This window comes from Oppia nitens, unplaced genomic scaffold, assembly GCF_028296485.1.
Source record: "Oppia nitens isolate AA-2021 unplaced genomic scaffold, nextdenovo-longstitch-racon4-pilon3 scaffold18_pilon_pilon_pilon, whole genome shotgun sequence".
NCBI lineage: Eukaryota > Metazoa > Arthropoda > Arachnida > Sarcoptiformes > Oppiidae > Oppia > Oppia nitens.
In genome coordinates this window covers 2,093,549-2,105,793 of record NW_026533197.1, presented here as the reverse complement: position 1 = coordinate 2,105,793, position 12,245 = coordinate 2,093,549, and the positions used below count along the sequence as shown (strand labels likewise).

Sequence of the window (12,245 nt, the reverse complement as noted above, 5' to 3'; positions counted from 1 at the left end):
AATATATTTTTTGATTAATAAAATATAACAAATACTATACATTATTTGTGGTGATTAAGTAGTCATTTATTTTGAAAGAATTGTTTAGCAGAAGACAATGCTTTTGCAAAGTTATCACAAGAGATGATTCGTGAACTGATCCAATCTGGAAGTCCTTGTTTTATATTTTCCTTATATCTATATCTACTGTCCAATAGAACAATAACTGCGAAATCATTTTTATGGCGAATCGCTCTTCCAATGGACTGATTAACGGCTTTCAAACACAAATTTTCGTAAAATTCCTTAAAAAATTGCATTTTATAATAAAAATTAATGTTTAGTCAAAAATATTCAATTTTCTTACGTTTCCAGAATTAGCTTTAAATGAATTAAAATAATTGATTTTCTCTTTGAGTTCAATTGAATTTTTGTTAGCATAGGGTAGACCCACAACAATAACTCCACGACCCAAATGATCACTAAAATTAATGCCTTCACTCATTTTGCCGCCGACTACACACATGAGAAGCGCACCCTTTTTGTTGGATCCAATGATAGCCAGGTTATAGTCTGAGAGAACTTTTGACACAAAAGATGCTTTCTTTGGCTCTCGAAATAAGGTCTTTCCTTTAGATTCAATAGTCTTCAAAATACCTAACTTTTGCCATACATTGTAATAAAGGTCTTGGAAGTCATAAGAAGGGAAGAAACAAATCAAACCATTGGGAATAACAGTACATAAGTTGGCAACTGTTCTTCCTGTCTCTTCAATTAACTCATTGTTATTTCTATTTTGAAATGTATAGTTCAGTTGTCTATTATTTGGTCCCATTCCTAGAGCTATTGTTACTAAATTTGAATCGGGAATGACGTGACCGCATGAAAACGTAAATATTCGGTCCAACGGAACACCTAATGGCTTAAATAAATGGTCGATATATTCTTCAAATGGTTTCATTGTTCCGCCGCACAGAACTACAGATCGACATTCATTTATGATATCTTTAAGGTGTGTAAAGGGATTTAATATAATATATTTAAGACTAGAGTTTCTAATCGATTCTTTATCACAATTTGTAATAACCTTTGCATTTGAATTGGTTGTTATCAATGCTCTTAAAAACTCTTGAATCACATACAGAGGAGATCCAAAAGTTTTGATTTCTTCATTGTTTTGATCATTCGTATTACTCGTATTAATAGTTTTAACATTAATAGACTTTCCTTTAGCCTTAATCTTAGCCAAGAAAGCTTTAGTACCATTAATAGGTTGTTTGTCAACTTCATCGGTATTTTCTGGTTTAATAAATTTCTTGTGATTTTCATTAAAACCAAAAAGTTTTCGTGCGATTCGACTCTTTTGGCAGTAATCAAGAATTTTATATAAATTCAAGTTTTCAATACCAACACTAATCATAAAGTTTACACTATTGTCAACATTTTGTGAAGTATTTTGTGAACATTTTTTGAAATGTTTAATCAATTGATTTAAAATGAAAACAATTTGTTTGATATACATTGTATTTTTGGCACTCAAACGAGTCCTATATTTCGTTAGATAACTATTAAGTTGTGTCAAACAATCTAAAACATGCGATCCTTTGATATCAATGCTATGAATGTTATAAATAGTTTCCATAAGATTGTGTGCTTCGTCTACAATAACAACACTATCTTTAAGATTAATACCAAATGACTCTCTGGTCGCTGAATGAAGTAATATATTATACGGAAGAATAACCAATTCTGCCTCAGGAATAGCCATTCGTGTGCTATAATAAGGACAGGCTTTAACTCCTTTACCTAATTTAGTAATGTCTTCAATATCCATAACATCAGCTAACACTTCATCTTTAAATTCATTAATTAAAGTATTCTTCAAGAATTGGCATTTCATTTGACTATTATTTGAATTTTGTAATTCAATACATTTCTCGTTAATTAAACTGTTATTACTAAGTCTTGAAACGCTATTATTAATACAGTAATTACTTCTTGAGCTCAACGGAACCGATCGGACAGGTCTTTGTTGTCGCGAATATATAGTCTTTTTGATTTCAGAAATAAATTGTGAGAGTTGTGAATGAGTTCGACTGCAATAATAAATCTTCGGTCGAATATAATTCTCTTCTTCATCGGTCTTATCCTTATTATCGACCACTTCATCGTCACTGTTATAATCAACAATCAGATTATCTTCGACATCATTGTCACTCAAACTGTTTATTAAGTCTTGCGTCGTATTAGAAGATGTTTTTAATTTTTTAGTCACAGATTTGTTAATTAAATCAACTTTTTGTTTGACAAATGAATTATTTCTTTTATCAATAAGACACTGATTTCTCTCTTTCTTCATATTAAACGCTTTTAATTGTTTATCGATTGTCTCTTTTTGCTGACAAAGTGTGGTCTTCGAGTGTTGCAATTGAATCCAATGGTCACTTACTTTGATTTGTGCGTCGAGTCTGTCAATCTCTTCATTAAGACTTTGCAACCGTTGAGTGCAATCTATTAGTTGGTTATCTTCGTTGTGTTGAATCCAGTGAAGAGCAGCACATATGATGGACAGTGACTTTCCCGTACCGGTGGGGCTCTCAATGATTGCCACTTTATTATTATCCAACACATGAATCAGTGCATCCATAAGCTGTTCCTGAATATCGTATGCAATAAAAGGAAAGCCATATTTGGCTGAAGAAGTGGTCATTGGATTCATTTGAACACAACTCGAGTGTTGTCTTCAAGTGTTGTATTATTAGCGCTAAAATTAGTCAAAGGCTTCAAATAACTTTTGGTTCCTTTTTATATACAAATATTGCATCACTTGTTAGACATTCATATCTTCTAAAAGGTCTAAAAATGAATATATGATAGAATGACGCGAAGTTCAAAGCGATTTGCGATTCGAATGAAAATTGAGATCAAATGATGTGTTGTTTGTTGTAGTTGTGGACCAATTCATAGACATTCCTCATGAGTCAACACTCTGTCAACATTTGTCTTGAGTGTCAAATACATGACCACAAGTGGTATATCACAACACATTTGGGCACTAAATTGTGTGCCAAATGTTGTCAATACAAGTTGTTGTCTTCAGATGAAAGTGATTTCACACGAAGACAACTCTTGGAACTGTTGGACACATCACTTAAATATGGCTGCGATTGGATGAACTCATTTAGAAGTAATCACTTCCATCACAACGAAAGACTTGCATTTATTCTGACTTTCGCTGGTCTTCTGTTTAATTTGGATACAAGAATCCGGATGTTTGCCAACAATTGTTTGTCACATCTGAAGCAATCATTGATTAATAACAACTAAATTACAAATCATTTTATTATTATATTCAGGTCTTAAACTGATTGTCTCACAACTCAATGACCATTCAATTAATCGTTCACTTCTTGAGAGACTCATTGAAAATGTATGGAAAAAGTTAGAAACAAAATGTCTTTAAATTTAACTTTTTTGTCGCTTTTAGTTAATAACAGAAAACAATGCAATCAATGAGTATGTGTTGGATCTGATATCACTGTTTCTGATCGATGGCCCCACCAATCAATTATCATCGCATCGACTCCAAGAAAATGGTGAAAATACTTTTACAACTAAACAATAGATAACTGATTGTTAAAAATGTAAATTAATTTTTAGTACAACTTCTTGTGGATCGACTTCAACACGATTTCTATAAGTTTGACGATTGCTTAAAACGATATATTCTTCAAATATTTATTGTAATATATAATAACATAGAAACAAATCTATTGTTCACTTTGGAGGAAGAGTTTCACTTAACTTCACTTCAAATGGTTCTCAATGTGTTTGACTCACAAAAAGTGAAATCCAGCGATAAATTGGTTTTAATAAATGCATTGAATTTGTTGAAGTGTTTGTCTTCTATTGATTCAATCGTTGATTCTCTCGTATCAAATGTTAATATTGATAAATATCTTCGATTTCTCATAAATAGCGAATATGAAGAACTTAAGGGCAGTGCCTATGTTTGGATGAGTGAGATGTTATGTAGAGATAACATACGGATAAAGTTAGCAAACATTCTTCTTATAGATAGTTTGGACTTATATGTCGAAACATTGCAATCGTCGGTCGACTCATTTCTCTCTAAGTATGCCATCATTTAAAGTATTTAAACAAATATTAATATTTTGTTAATTATTAGTAATATATTGGAATGCATTAACTTAATGCTAGACAGCATTTGTAGACCAATTAGTTTAACAAACATTACATCACTGGCTAAAGCTCTCATCAAAACACTGGAACTCTCGGCTAAAAGTAAAGACAATAAACTTTTTATTAATGCAATGACGGCTTTAAGACAATTAATTGAAAGGTTAGTCAATATTTAATATTATTTATAGATTTTCATTTATAAATACCTATAATTACGGCATTTTAAAAAATGTTTAGGAACTGTGGCACACAATTGGTTACAGAGTTTGATTTCTTTGCGTTAATTGAATTATTGGAATATTTTATATCTGATCCACAACTTTATTTGATTGTCGTTCGATTCATTGCCGATTTTCTTACCATTTCAACAGTTCCAGTCTTGATTCCAACAAAACGAATGAAATTAATACTAAACAAAGTATTAGACAATATATCTAAACGATTGTGTGGTGACGACACAGAATTTATCAATATATGTATTGAAAGGACGACAGCAACTATTAATCTCATCAAATCGTATATCAATTTAGTTAAATCATTGGCAGATAATGGTTTACTTGATAATGAAGAAACATTTCATTTATTAACCGGAGAAGTAAAACCCGTACTTAATGAACAAGATTTAATCGATTTGATGGATACATCACCTGAGGGACCAATTGATACTAAATCTAATGAAAAAGATATCCAAGAAACAGAAATTTTTGATTTTTTTTCATTTTGTTTGCAAACTATCGAAACATTTTTAATTGAATGTATTGACCGTCTAATTGTAGATCAAAATTCATCGATGAATTCGCAATTATTTGAATCACTTGTTTCGTGTTGTATTAGTGTTTTCCAAAACAACTTATTTGATGCCAAAGAAGTTAACAAAATGGTTGTTTCGTTGTTCAGCAAAGGATATGTACTAACAATGGTTCAAATTTTATGGTTTTGTGAACACTCTTACATTACTCATAACTTTAAGAGTTGTTTGGTATTGTTTTTGTCACATTTACTCTATAAGATTCAACAATATGATCACAGAAACGATTTAGTCTTTCAATTTGACGAGTCATGCATTGAATATTTTGCTCACGGATTTCAACAGATGAATGGTATGTTAATGTTATTTACAATAAAACTATTAAATACTTAAATACTAACAATTAATTTATTTATTTATTTATAAAATATTTCAATTTTATAGATCAGTTAATGAATCGATTAAATAAGTTTGTAGTTTACGAGCAAAACGAGTCAATACATAAGTTTTATCGAACCTTCTTTGCAGTCAATTATTATAGCTTTAAATTGGAACCGAAGTGAGTGTTAATTTGTAATTTGATGGCAATATTAACTAATAAATTGTTATTTGATTTAAAGGAATGACTTTCAAATTGAAGACTTATATAATCTGCAATTTATTCGTATTTTGAATCAATATTTGAGACGTGATTTGAGTTATAACGAGAGTTCAGTACTAACTGTAAAACACGCGCTGTTTTTGTCGACTTTGATACCAATAGACAGCAAAAGTATTGCTTCATTGAGACAATTCTTCGAACAACAAAATAACAACTTTTTATCACTTTATTACACGAATCACATAAATCTAATGAATTGGTTGTTCATTGAACTCAAATGCAATAACTTCTGTGAGTACGCATTGATTCAGTTTTTTGAATCAATTCCCGAACATTACTTGAGAATTGAGAAGAAACAGATAATCTCATCATTCTTTCAATTGATTCACTCCAACGACAAAGCCATACAAATACTGATTCAACTTATTTGCGATACTATTACTAATGTATCAATACTTGCCATTCTTGAAGAATTGTTGGAAGATTTTGAACAGTTTATGGATGAGTCGGACATTTGTAATGATTGGAATAAATTCTGTGTCCGAATATTAGAGAATTTGCCTCAAATTATAATCAAAATTATTTATAAACTTAAAACTATTTTTGAAGATGACTTGAATCCAGAAGATGAACAAAAAGTGATTCAAATGTTGAAAATTTTGTGTCAAATGATTTCTAATAATTTTAGTAATATTAGACTTGAAGTAATTGATACTCGATTTGACGCATTATTTACCGAATTAACAAATTTTATAGACTTTAATAGACCGGACAAAACAATTGACGCTATATTTAAGTTTTTTACGATGTGTTTCACAAGTGCTGATCAGTTAGATTTAAATGAACTTAAATTGACTGAAATACTACTCAATTCACAAATTGTTGTCATTTTAATAGTTAAACACTTGGAAAGCGATCGCATTTATAATGAACTTCAACTTAATTCACTGTATTTATTGTCTGTTTTGTCTAAAAACAAAATTAAATACAATATCACTCATCAATTAGTTTATAAAATTGATTTAAAGAAAGTGTCTCATTATCTGAATTCAAATTGCAAGCGAATCAGTCAAAGTGCTTACCGTTTGTTGTCCGACTCATTTCAAATCAAGAGTTTCTTAGAGACAGATGTGAACAACGATTTAAAAGAAGACAAATACCAACAATTGCGACAACTTTTGTTTTTTCTACAAAATGCTGTCTTTAAACATCACATTACTTTAAAACAATTTGTTTTCATTTTTGATACATTAGTAACTGATTTATCCACAAATGATAAACAAATACAACAACATTTAGCTAACAGTCCGTGGTTTGGAACAATTATTTCAAAATTCGCTGATAATAATAACATGACTTTAAATGAAGATTTAATTGATTTTATTTCTATTTTTATTGGTATCGATATTATCAACAAAACAATGACTAAAAAGACCATCGAAATGACAAAACAAATGATTACTTATATTAAAAATATGAACGAAAAATCAAATGAAGAAGTGTCTCAACAAGAGTTTTCGCTTAAATGTAAAGTCATTAATATCTTAAATAAGATTCATTTTGGTGTCTACTCTCAAGTTTTGGATAAAGAGACGCAAAATCTTTTAAGAGATTTTCTTTATGATATAAATTACTCAAATTATTGATATTTTTATATCTATTTCATAATTAATTTAATAAAATATTTTTTGTTTATTTTAATTAAATTTTTAATCTATAGTTACTTCATAAATATTTTATTATTGTTATTATTTTACTATTTTACTATTTCTGTATAATACTGTACTTTAAAATAGCTATAATTTTAACAAAAATACACTTAAACTTTTAACATTATTTAAAGTTAAAGAAAATAATATAATATAATAACTATTGTTAAAAAATAGTCAATATTGAGTGAAACCGCAAATCTTAATTAATAACTTATTAATCACAATTCAATCTATGCTATTAACACATAAAAATATTTTTAATTTAAAATTTTATCAAAACTAAAATTAAAAACATTTTGTCTCTATTGCTTGTTTAAGATGATCTATTGATAAATAAAATTATTTTTTATTAACTGTTAAAGTGTGTCTCATTTAATGATTTTTTAATTTTTAAATTATTTTAATTTTATTAATTCTATATAAAAGTTTTCAATTATTGACAGTAAAATATTTAAAAATTTAGTTAAAATACTATAATATTGTGAGAAATAAATTATTTTATCCGACATAAGTATTGTCCGGTAAATCAATAACCCTTTGTTCGGCAATAATTGGTTGCATTCGTTCAGTTATAACCTCTTCTTTTTCAAAGAACTCTTTAGAACCGATGGCATGAAAACCATTGGGAACGGCATAGCTGTCGGGCGACAACTCTATAACTCTTTGCTCAATATTTTTGCCGGGAATACGTATCCATTGACTGCTCAGTTTTGGTACCAAACTTTGATCCATATTATTGTTTTGTTTAAAATAATTATTGTTTTTTATTGTATTAAATTTATAGATATTAGATTCGTTACTATCTTTGATAGCATTTTGTTGGTTATTATTATTTTCAATTAATTCATTTCTATAATTGGCATTACTTTTGGCCAATGATTGTGATATGACTGGGCTTTTAGTTTTTTTAATAAGACTTGTATCGATATCACTATTAAATTGACTATAATCTGCATTATTTGGCAAAACTTGTTGATCACTATTTATATCTAACTTATTGTCTTTATTTATAAGTTTGTTATCATTACTATAATTGCTATTGTTTTGAAAAGTAATGTTTTCACTCAATTGTTGTTGATTTGGTTCTTCTTTGACATTGACATTGTCTTCTAATTTTTGTATGTATTGTTCGAGATGTGTGTCATCGGTGGTATTCTCAGCAATGGATGAATTTTGAAGATCAGATAGTTTTTGATGATTAATCCATTTGAGTTGTGCCTCCAATTGTTGTGAATAATAATCATCAGAATCTATGTTAGACTCTGATAGCTGTGGTTTGTCGGCTAAAACAGGATTTAATACAAACGCATAGCTATTGTGTCCTTCGGATGTCTTTCCAAACAATTGTTTTATTAAGGCATCGGTGTTCACCTTATTTATCATAATTAAAGTTTTTATTTTATTTATCAATTTATTAATTGTATTTAAAAAATAATTACATTTTGTTGTGAAGTTATGCTATAATCTTAATTTAATGTAAATCAAAAATATAAAATATTTTATTAAATAATATATTTAAATGATACAAATAAACTTACAATTTATGCAAATAAAACTAAATTGTGTCAAAAATTTAAATGTCAACATAATAATTAATGTACAAATATTTATAACATGATATTTATTAATAATATTAAAATAAGACATATTTGTTAAATATATATACAGTAAATGTATTATATGTATTGTACGTGTGCTTTAATTAATTTTAAATTAAATATTATAAATTTTATTATTATTATTAATATTATTATAAATCATATTATTTTATGTAAAAATTATGCTATATTTTCAAATTAAAATAATTCATAAATTTTGTAATAAAATTTTTAAATATATATAAATCGTAAACCTTTAAAGTATTGAATATATTGTAATATTTTTACAATATTGTATTTAATTGTGTTTAGTGTTACAATATTTATATTTTATATTATTGTAAACAAAGTTTTACACAAAAAATTATTTTAATTTTGTAAATAATTTTGCTATATTAAACAAACTAGGGTTGCCTTGCTAATTTTTTTTAAAATAAAAGATAAATAGTTATTTGGATGACAATGAAAGAGTAAAGTCCGGACGGGTGTGCAATCAATTTCCGTTACAACAATAAAAGCACATATAATACAGTAATTTATAAGTTTAATAATTTATATATAATTTATATATCATATATTTATAATTAAAATTTAGTTTTAAATAATTTGTCACCTTTTTATTAAAAATTAAAAATATTAACAAATTGCTATTGTTTAGAAATATTCAAAAATACATTGTGTAGATAATGTACTGTATTTCATAATAAGTTATAATTGAATTCATATTATTAAATATTATATTAATTAATAAAATTACTGTAATAACTAAATTTTACAAATATTAGTTAAATTGAAACAAATCTATGTTATAGACAGCCAGTAGAAAATTATTTAGTAAATTGAAAACCCATCCCCACCCCCACCCCCACCCACCCAAACATATTCCATATAACTGCATAAAAAACAATACTTTTTTGCTGTCTATAACGTAATACACATTTAAGCCAAATGTGATTTTGAAATAATTTCATTGATTTAAAAGTAACTGAATATTAAGTAATAATTTATTTATTTTGATTTAATTGGATATTTTGGTTAAATTTTAATTCATTTATATGATTAGTGATTCTAATGATTAAACTATTAATTAAATTAAATATTAAATACAGTATAATATGAGACTAACATTGAATTCAAATCATTGTTTTCAATATACAGTAAATTAAACATAAATACAGAGAAATAACAGAAAAATAGTGTTGTTTTGAAAGAAAGCCTAACTTTGTTTACAATATATTTGAATGAATGACTGTTTTAAGTGTTTATTGTTTGCATTTGTTATGAGTTTTCTCTGATTTTTACTTTCATTTAAAAGACGACTACAATGTCTGAGTCGACCATCTCTTCAGCAAAACGTTTGGTTAAGGTATGAGTTAATTATCACTTTGATTGGGTTTATCTTATATTTTAATAATATACTAACAGACGAGACAACACTTTAGCGATTTAAGTCAAAGACGTGTCAAGAAATGGCGACATTTGATGGTCAAGAAAAGCAATCAACAGATACTTGAGTCGCAAAATAAAGAGATTGAAGCTATTAATAGACAATTAAGACATTTGAAGGATGAATACAAACTGATTACTTCAGAGAGGGGTTCGGCTCACAAATGGGCACAACTTGTGACCAAACATGAGAGCGAAGAGAAAGAGTTTGAAAAGAGACGACAAGAGATGGTTATGAAGAGATCAGTCAATTCATTAAAGACATTCTTGAATGAAACGATTGCTAAACAAAATGAAAAACAACTCGAAAAACATAAACAACTTTTAAGAAGAAAACAATTAATGAAGAGTTCATTGTATAAGCAAAACATTGACGAAAAAGATATCGATATTTTGCATCAATTGGAAAGTTTACAAAAGTCTGAAAAAGTTATTAAAGATGTAATTGAAAAGAGACAACAATTGAGTCATTCAGAGGAATCGATTGAAAAAACTACCGAAAGATTGTTTTGGCCGAAAAAATTGATACCTAAACACAAACTTCTTTATTCTAGTTTTTCAAACAGTTATTTAAATGACTTTATTATTTCTTCAGAAGACAACAATGCCTTGAAGTCCGTTAATATTATTGAAGACTTTGCAAATAAATCACAAAATAATGTTAACACTGAGGAGGACTATCCACAAGAAATCGCTATTAAATTATATGAAAAATTAAAAAAACATCGAATGGCAGTCAAAGAACAAAGAAATAAAAAAGTGTTTCGAAATGTTGCCATTAATACGAGTTCTTTGAAGATAATGGATGAAAAAGATGTTATAATTCAATCCGATAGTGAAGATAATAAGCAAAACGAAAGCAGTTCAGATGTCGATAGTGTCGATGAATTAACAGATTCGACAACTTATTTATCTGTTCCCAAAAATTACAAAATGGCCACAAATAAAGCTGCTTTAGCTTTGACTGAGTTATATAAGAATACTTTGTTAACTAATCCATTGAATAATGTAGACTCTGGTGACAATAGTCCTAACATATCGATAATTGATACCGAATTAAACTCTTTGCGCGAATTAACACTCGAAGAAACTCCAGATATTATATCTGATCCACTTCTGCTTCGGATCAATCATTTAAAAGAACTAATCGATCAAAAAGTTGGTCGACATTCTAATAAACATTTAGCGGTAAACCAAAAGAAACCAATTGATAACAACACTAATGATATAGTGTTTGACTCTAAATTAGTTAACGAATTAAACGATACAAAAGATAAACTAAATGACAATAAATTTAATACTGAAATCAGTTCTCACAAACAATTACTAAATGGCGACCAAAATATCGATAGTTTTACACTCGATTCCGACTCCTCTTCTAATTCTTTAAGTTTTAAAACATTGAGAGTTATAAACACTTCATTGCCATCTTCACCATCGCTTGAGATTTTGTCACAATTTTGTAACCGAAATATTGAAAACACAGTAAATGAAAATTCTTTTGACTTGACTTCAAATAATAAGAAAGAATCAGAAATAGATTCAAACGGATCTACTATTAGTTGGTGTCATCCGTTCAGAGATAGGAATGCCTTTTGGAAAGATGTGTTTAAAAAAGCCGGTTTTAAAATCAATACAATTCAAATTGATGACTACCTGTCCAATGTTGATACAAGTAGTGAACCATTGGTTGATTCTGTTTCTGCATTTTCTTTGAACTCATTTTCATCAGATTTTAACTCGCATTCAACTCCTAAATAATTACATAAAAATGAATTGATGTGATATACTATGCCTTTTAAACACTTATCGAAACATTTCTATTTTTTTACTAATTTTTAAAAGAATTTTTCACTTTTATACACTCCTAATATTATATTCTGTAATCATATACACAAAGTATTGTATTATTTTAATAAATTACAAACAATTTTTATAATTTGATGATAATGTAAATT

The 12,245-nt window shown here is 27.8% G+C and overlaps 4 protein-coding genes across 4 annotated transcripts; 2 read left to right on the top strand and 2 right to left on the bottom strand.

Annotated features, from left to right (window-relative positions):
* Positions 1–55: 55 nt before the first annotated feature.
* Positions 56–3,256, bottom strand: LOC128965678 (ATP-dependent DNA helicase DDX11-like). The gene is made up of 2 exons (XM_054312421.1): positions 347–3,256; positions 56–284 (listed from the first exon to the last, which is right to left on the bottom strand). Exons 1-2 carry the CDS (start codon positions 2,696–2,698, stop codon positions 63–65), a joined length of 2,574 nt encoding a protein of 857 aa, XP_054168396.1. The 5' UTR covers positions 2,699–3,256; the 3' UTR covers positions 56–62.
* On the top strand, positions 2,956–6,578 carry LOC128965918 (uncharacterized). The gene is made up of 9 exons (XM_054312695.1): positions 2,956–3,265; positions 3,336–3,409; positions 3,467–3,575; positions 3,640–4,114; positions 4,169–4,342; positions 4,420–5,282; positions 5,375–5,489; positions 5,551–6,480; positions 6,560–6,578. The coding sequence occupies exons 1-9, from the start codon at positions 2,956–2,958 to the stop codon at positions 6,576–6,578; spliced, it is 3,069 nt and encodes a 1,022-aa protein (XP_054168670.1).
* A 1,163-nt stretch (positions 6,579–7,741) lies between these two features.
* Positions 7,742–8,851, bottom strand: LOC128965917 (GATA zinc finger domain-containing protein 14-like). Its single transcript, XM_054312694.1, has 3 exons — positions 8,782–8,851; positions 8,683–8,708; positions 7,742–8,614 (listed from the first exon to the last, which is right to left on the bottom strand). Exons 1-3 carry the CDS (start codon positions 8,828–8,830, stop codon positions 7,742–7,744), a joined length of 948 nt encoding a protein of 315 aa, XP_054168669.1. The 5' UTR covers positions 8,831–8,851.
* A 468-nt stretch (positions 8,852–9,319) lies between these two features.
* Positions 9,320–12,163, top strand: LOC128965764 (myb-like protein X). Its single transcript, XM_054312528.1, has 3 exons — positions 9,320–9,372; positions 10,157–10,207; positions 10,267–12,163. The coding sequence occupies exons 2-3, from the start codon at positions 10,166–10,168 to the stop codon at positions 12,046–12,048; spliced, it is 1,824 nt and encodes a 607-aa protein (XP_054168503.1). The 5' UTR covers positions 9,320–9,372; positions 10,157–10,165; the 3' UTR covers positions 12,049–12,163.
* Positions 12,164–12,245: the final 82 nt, after the last annotated feature.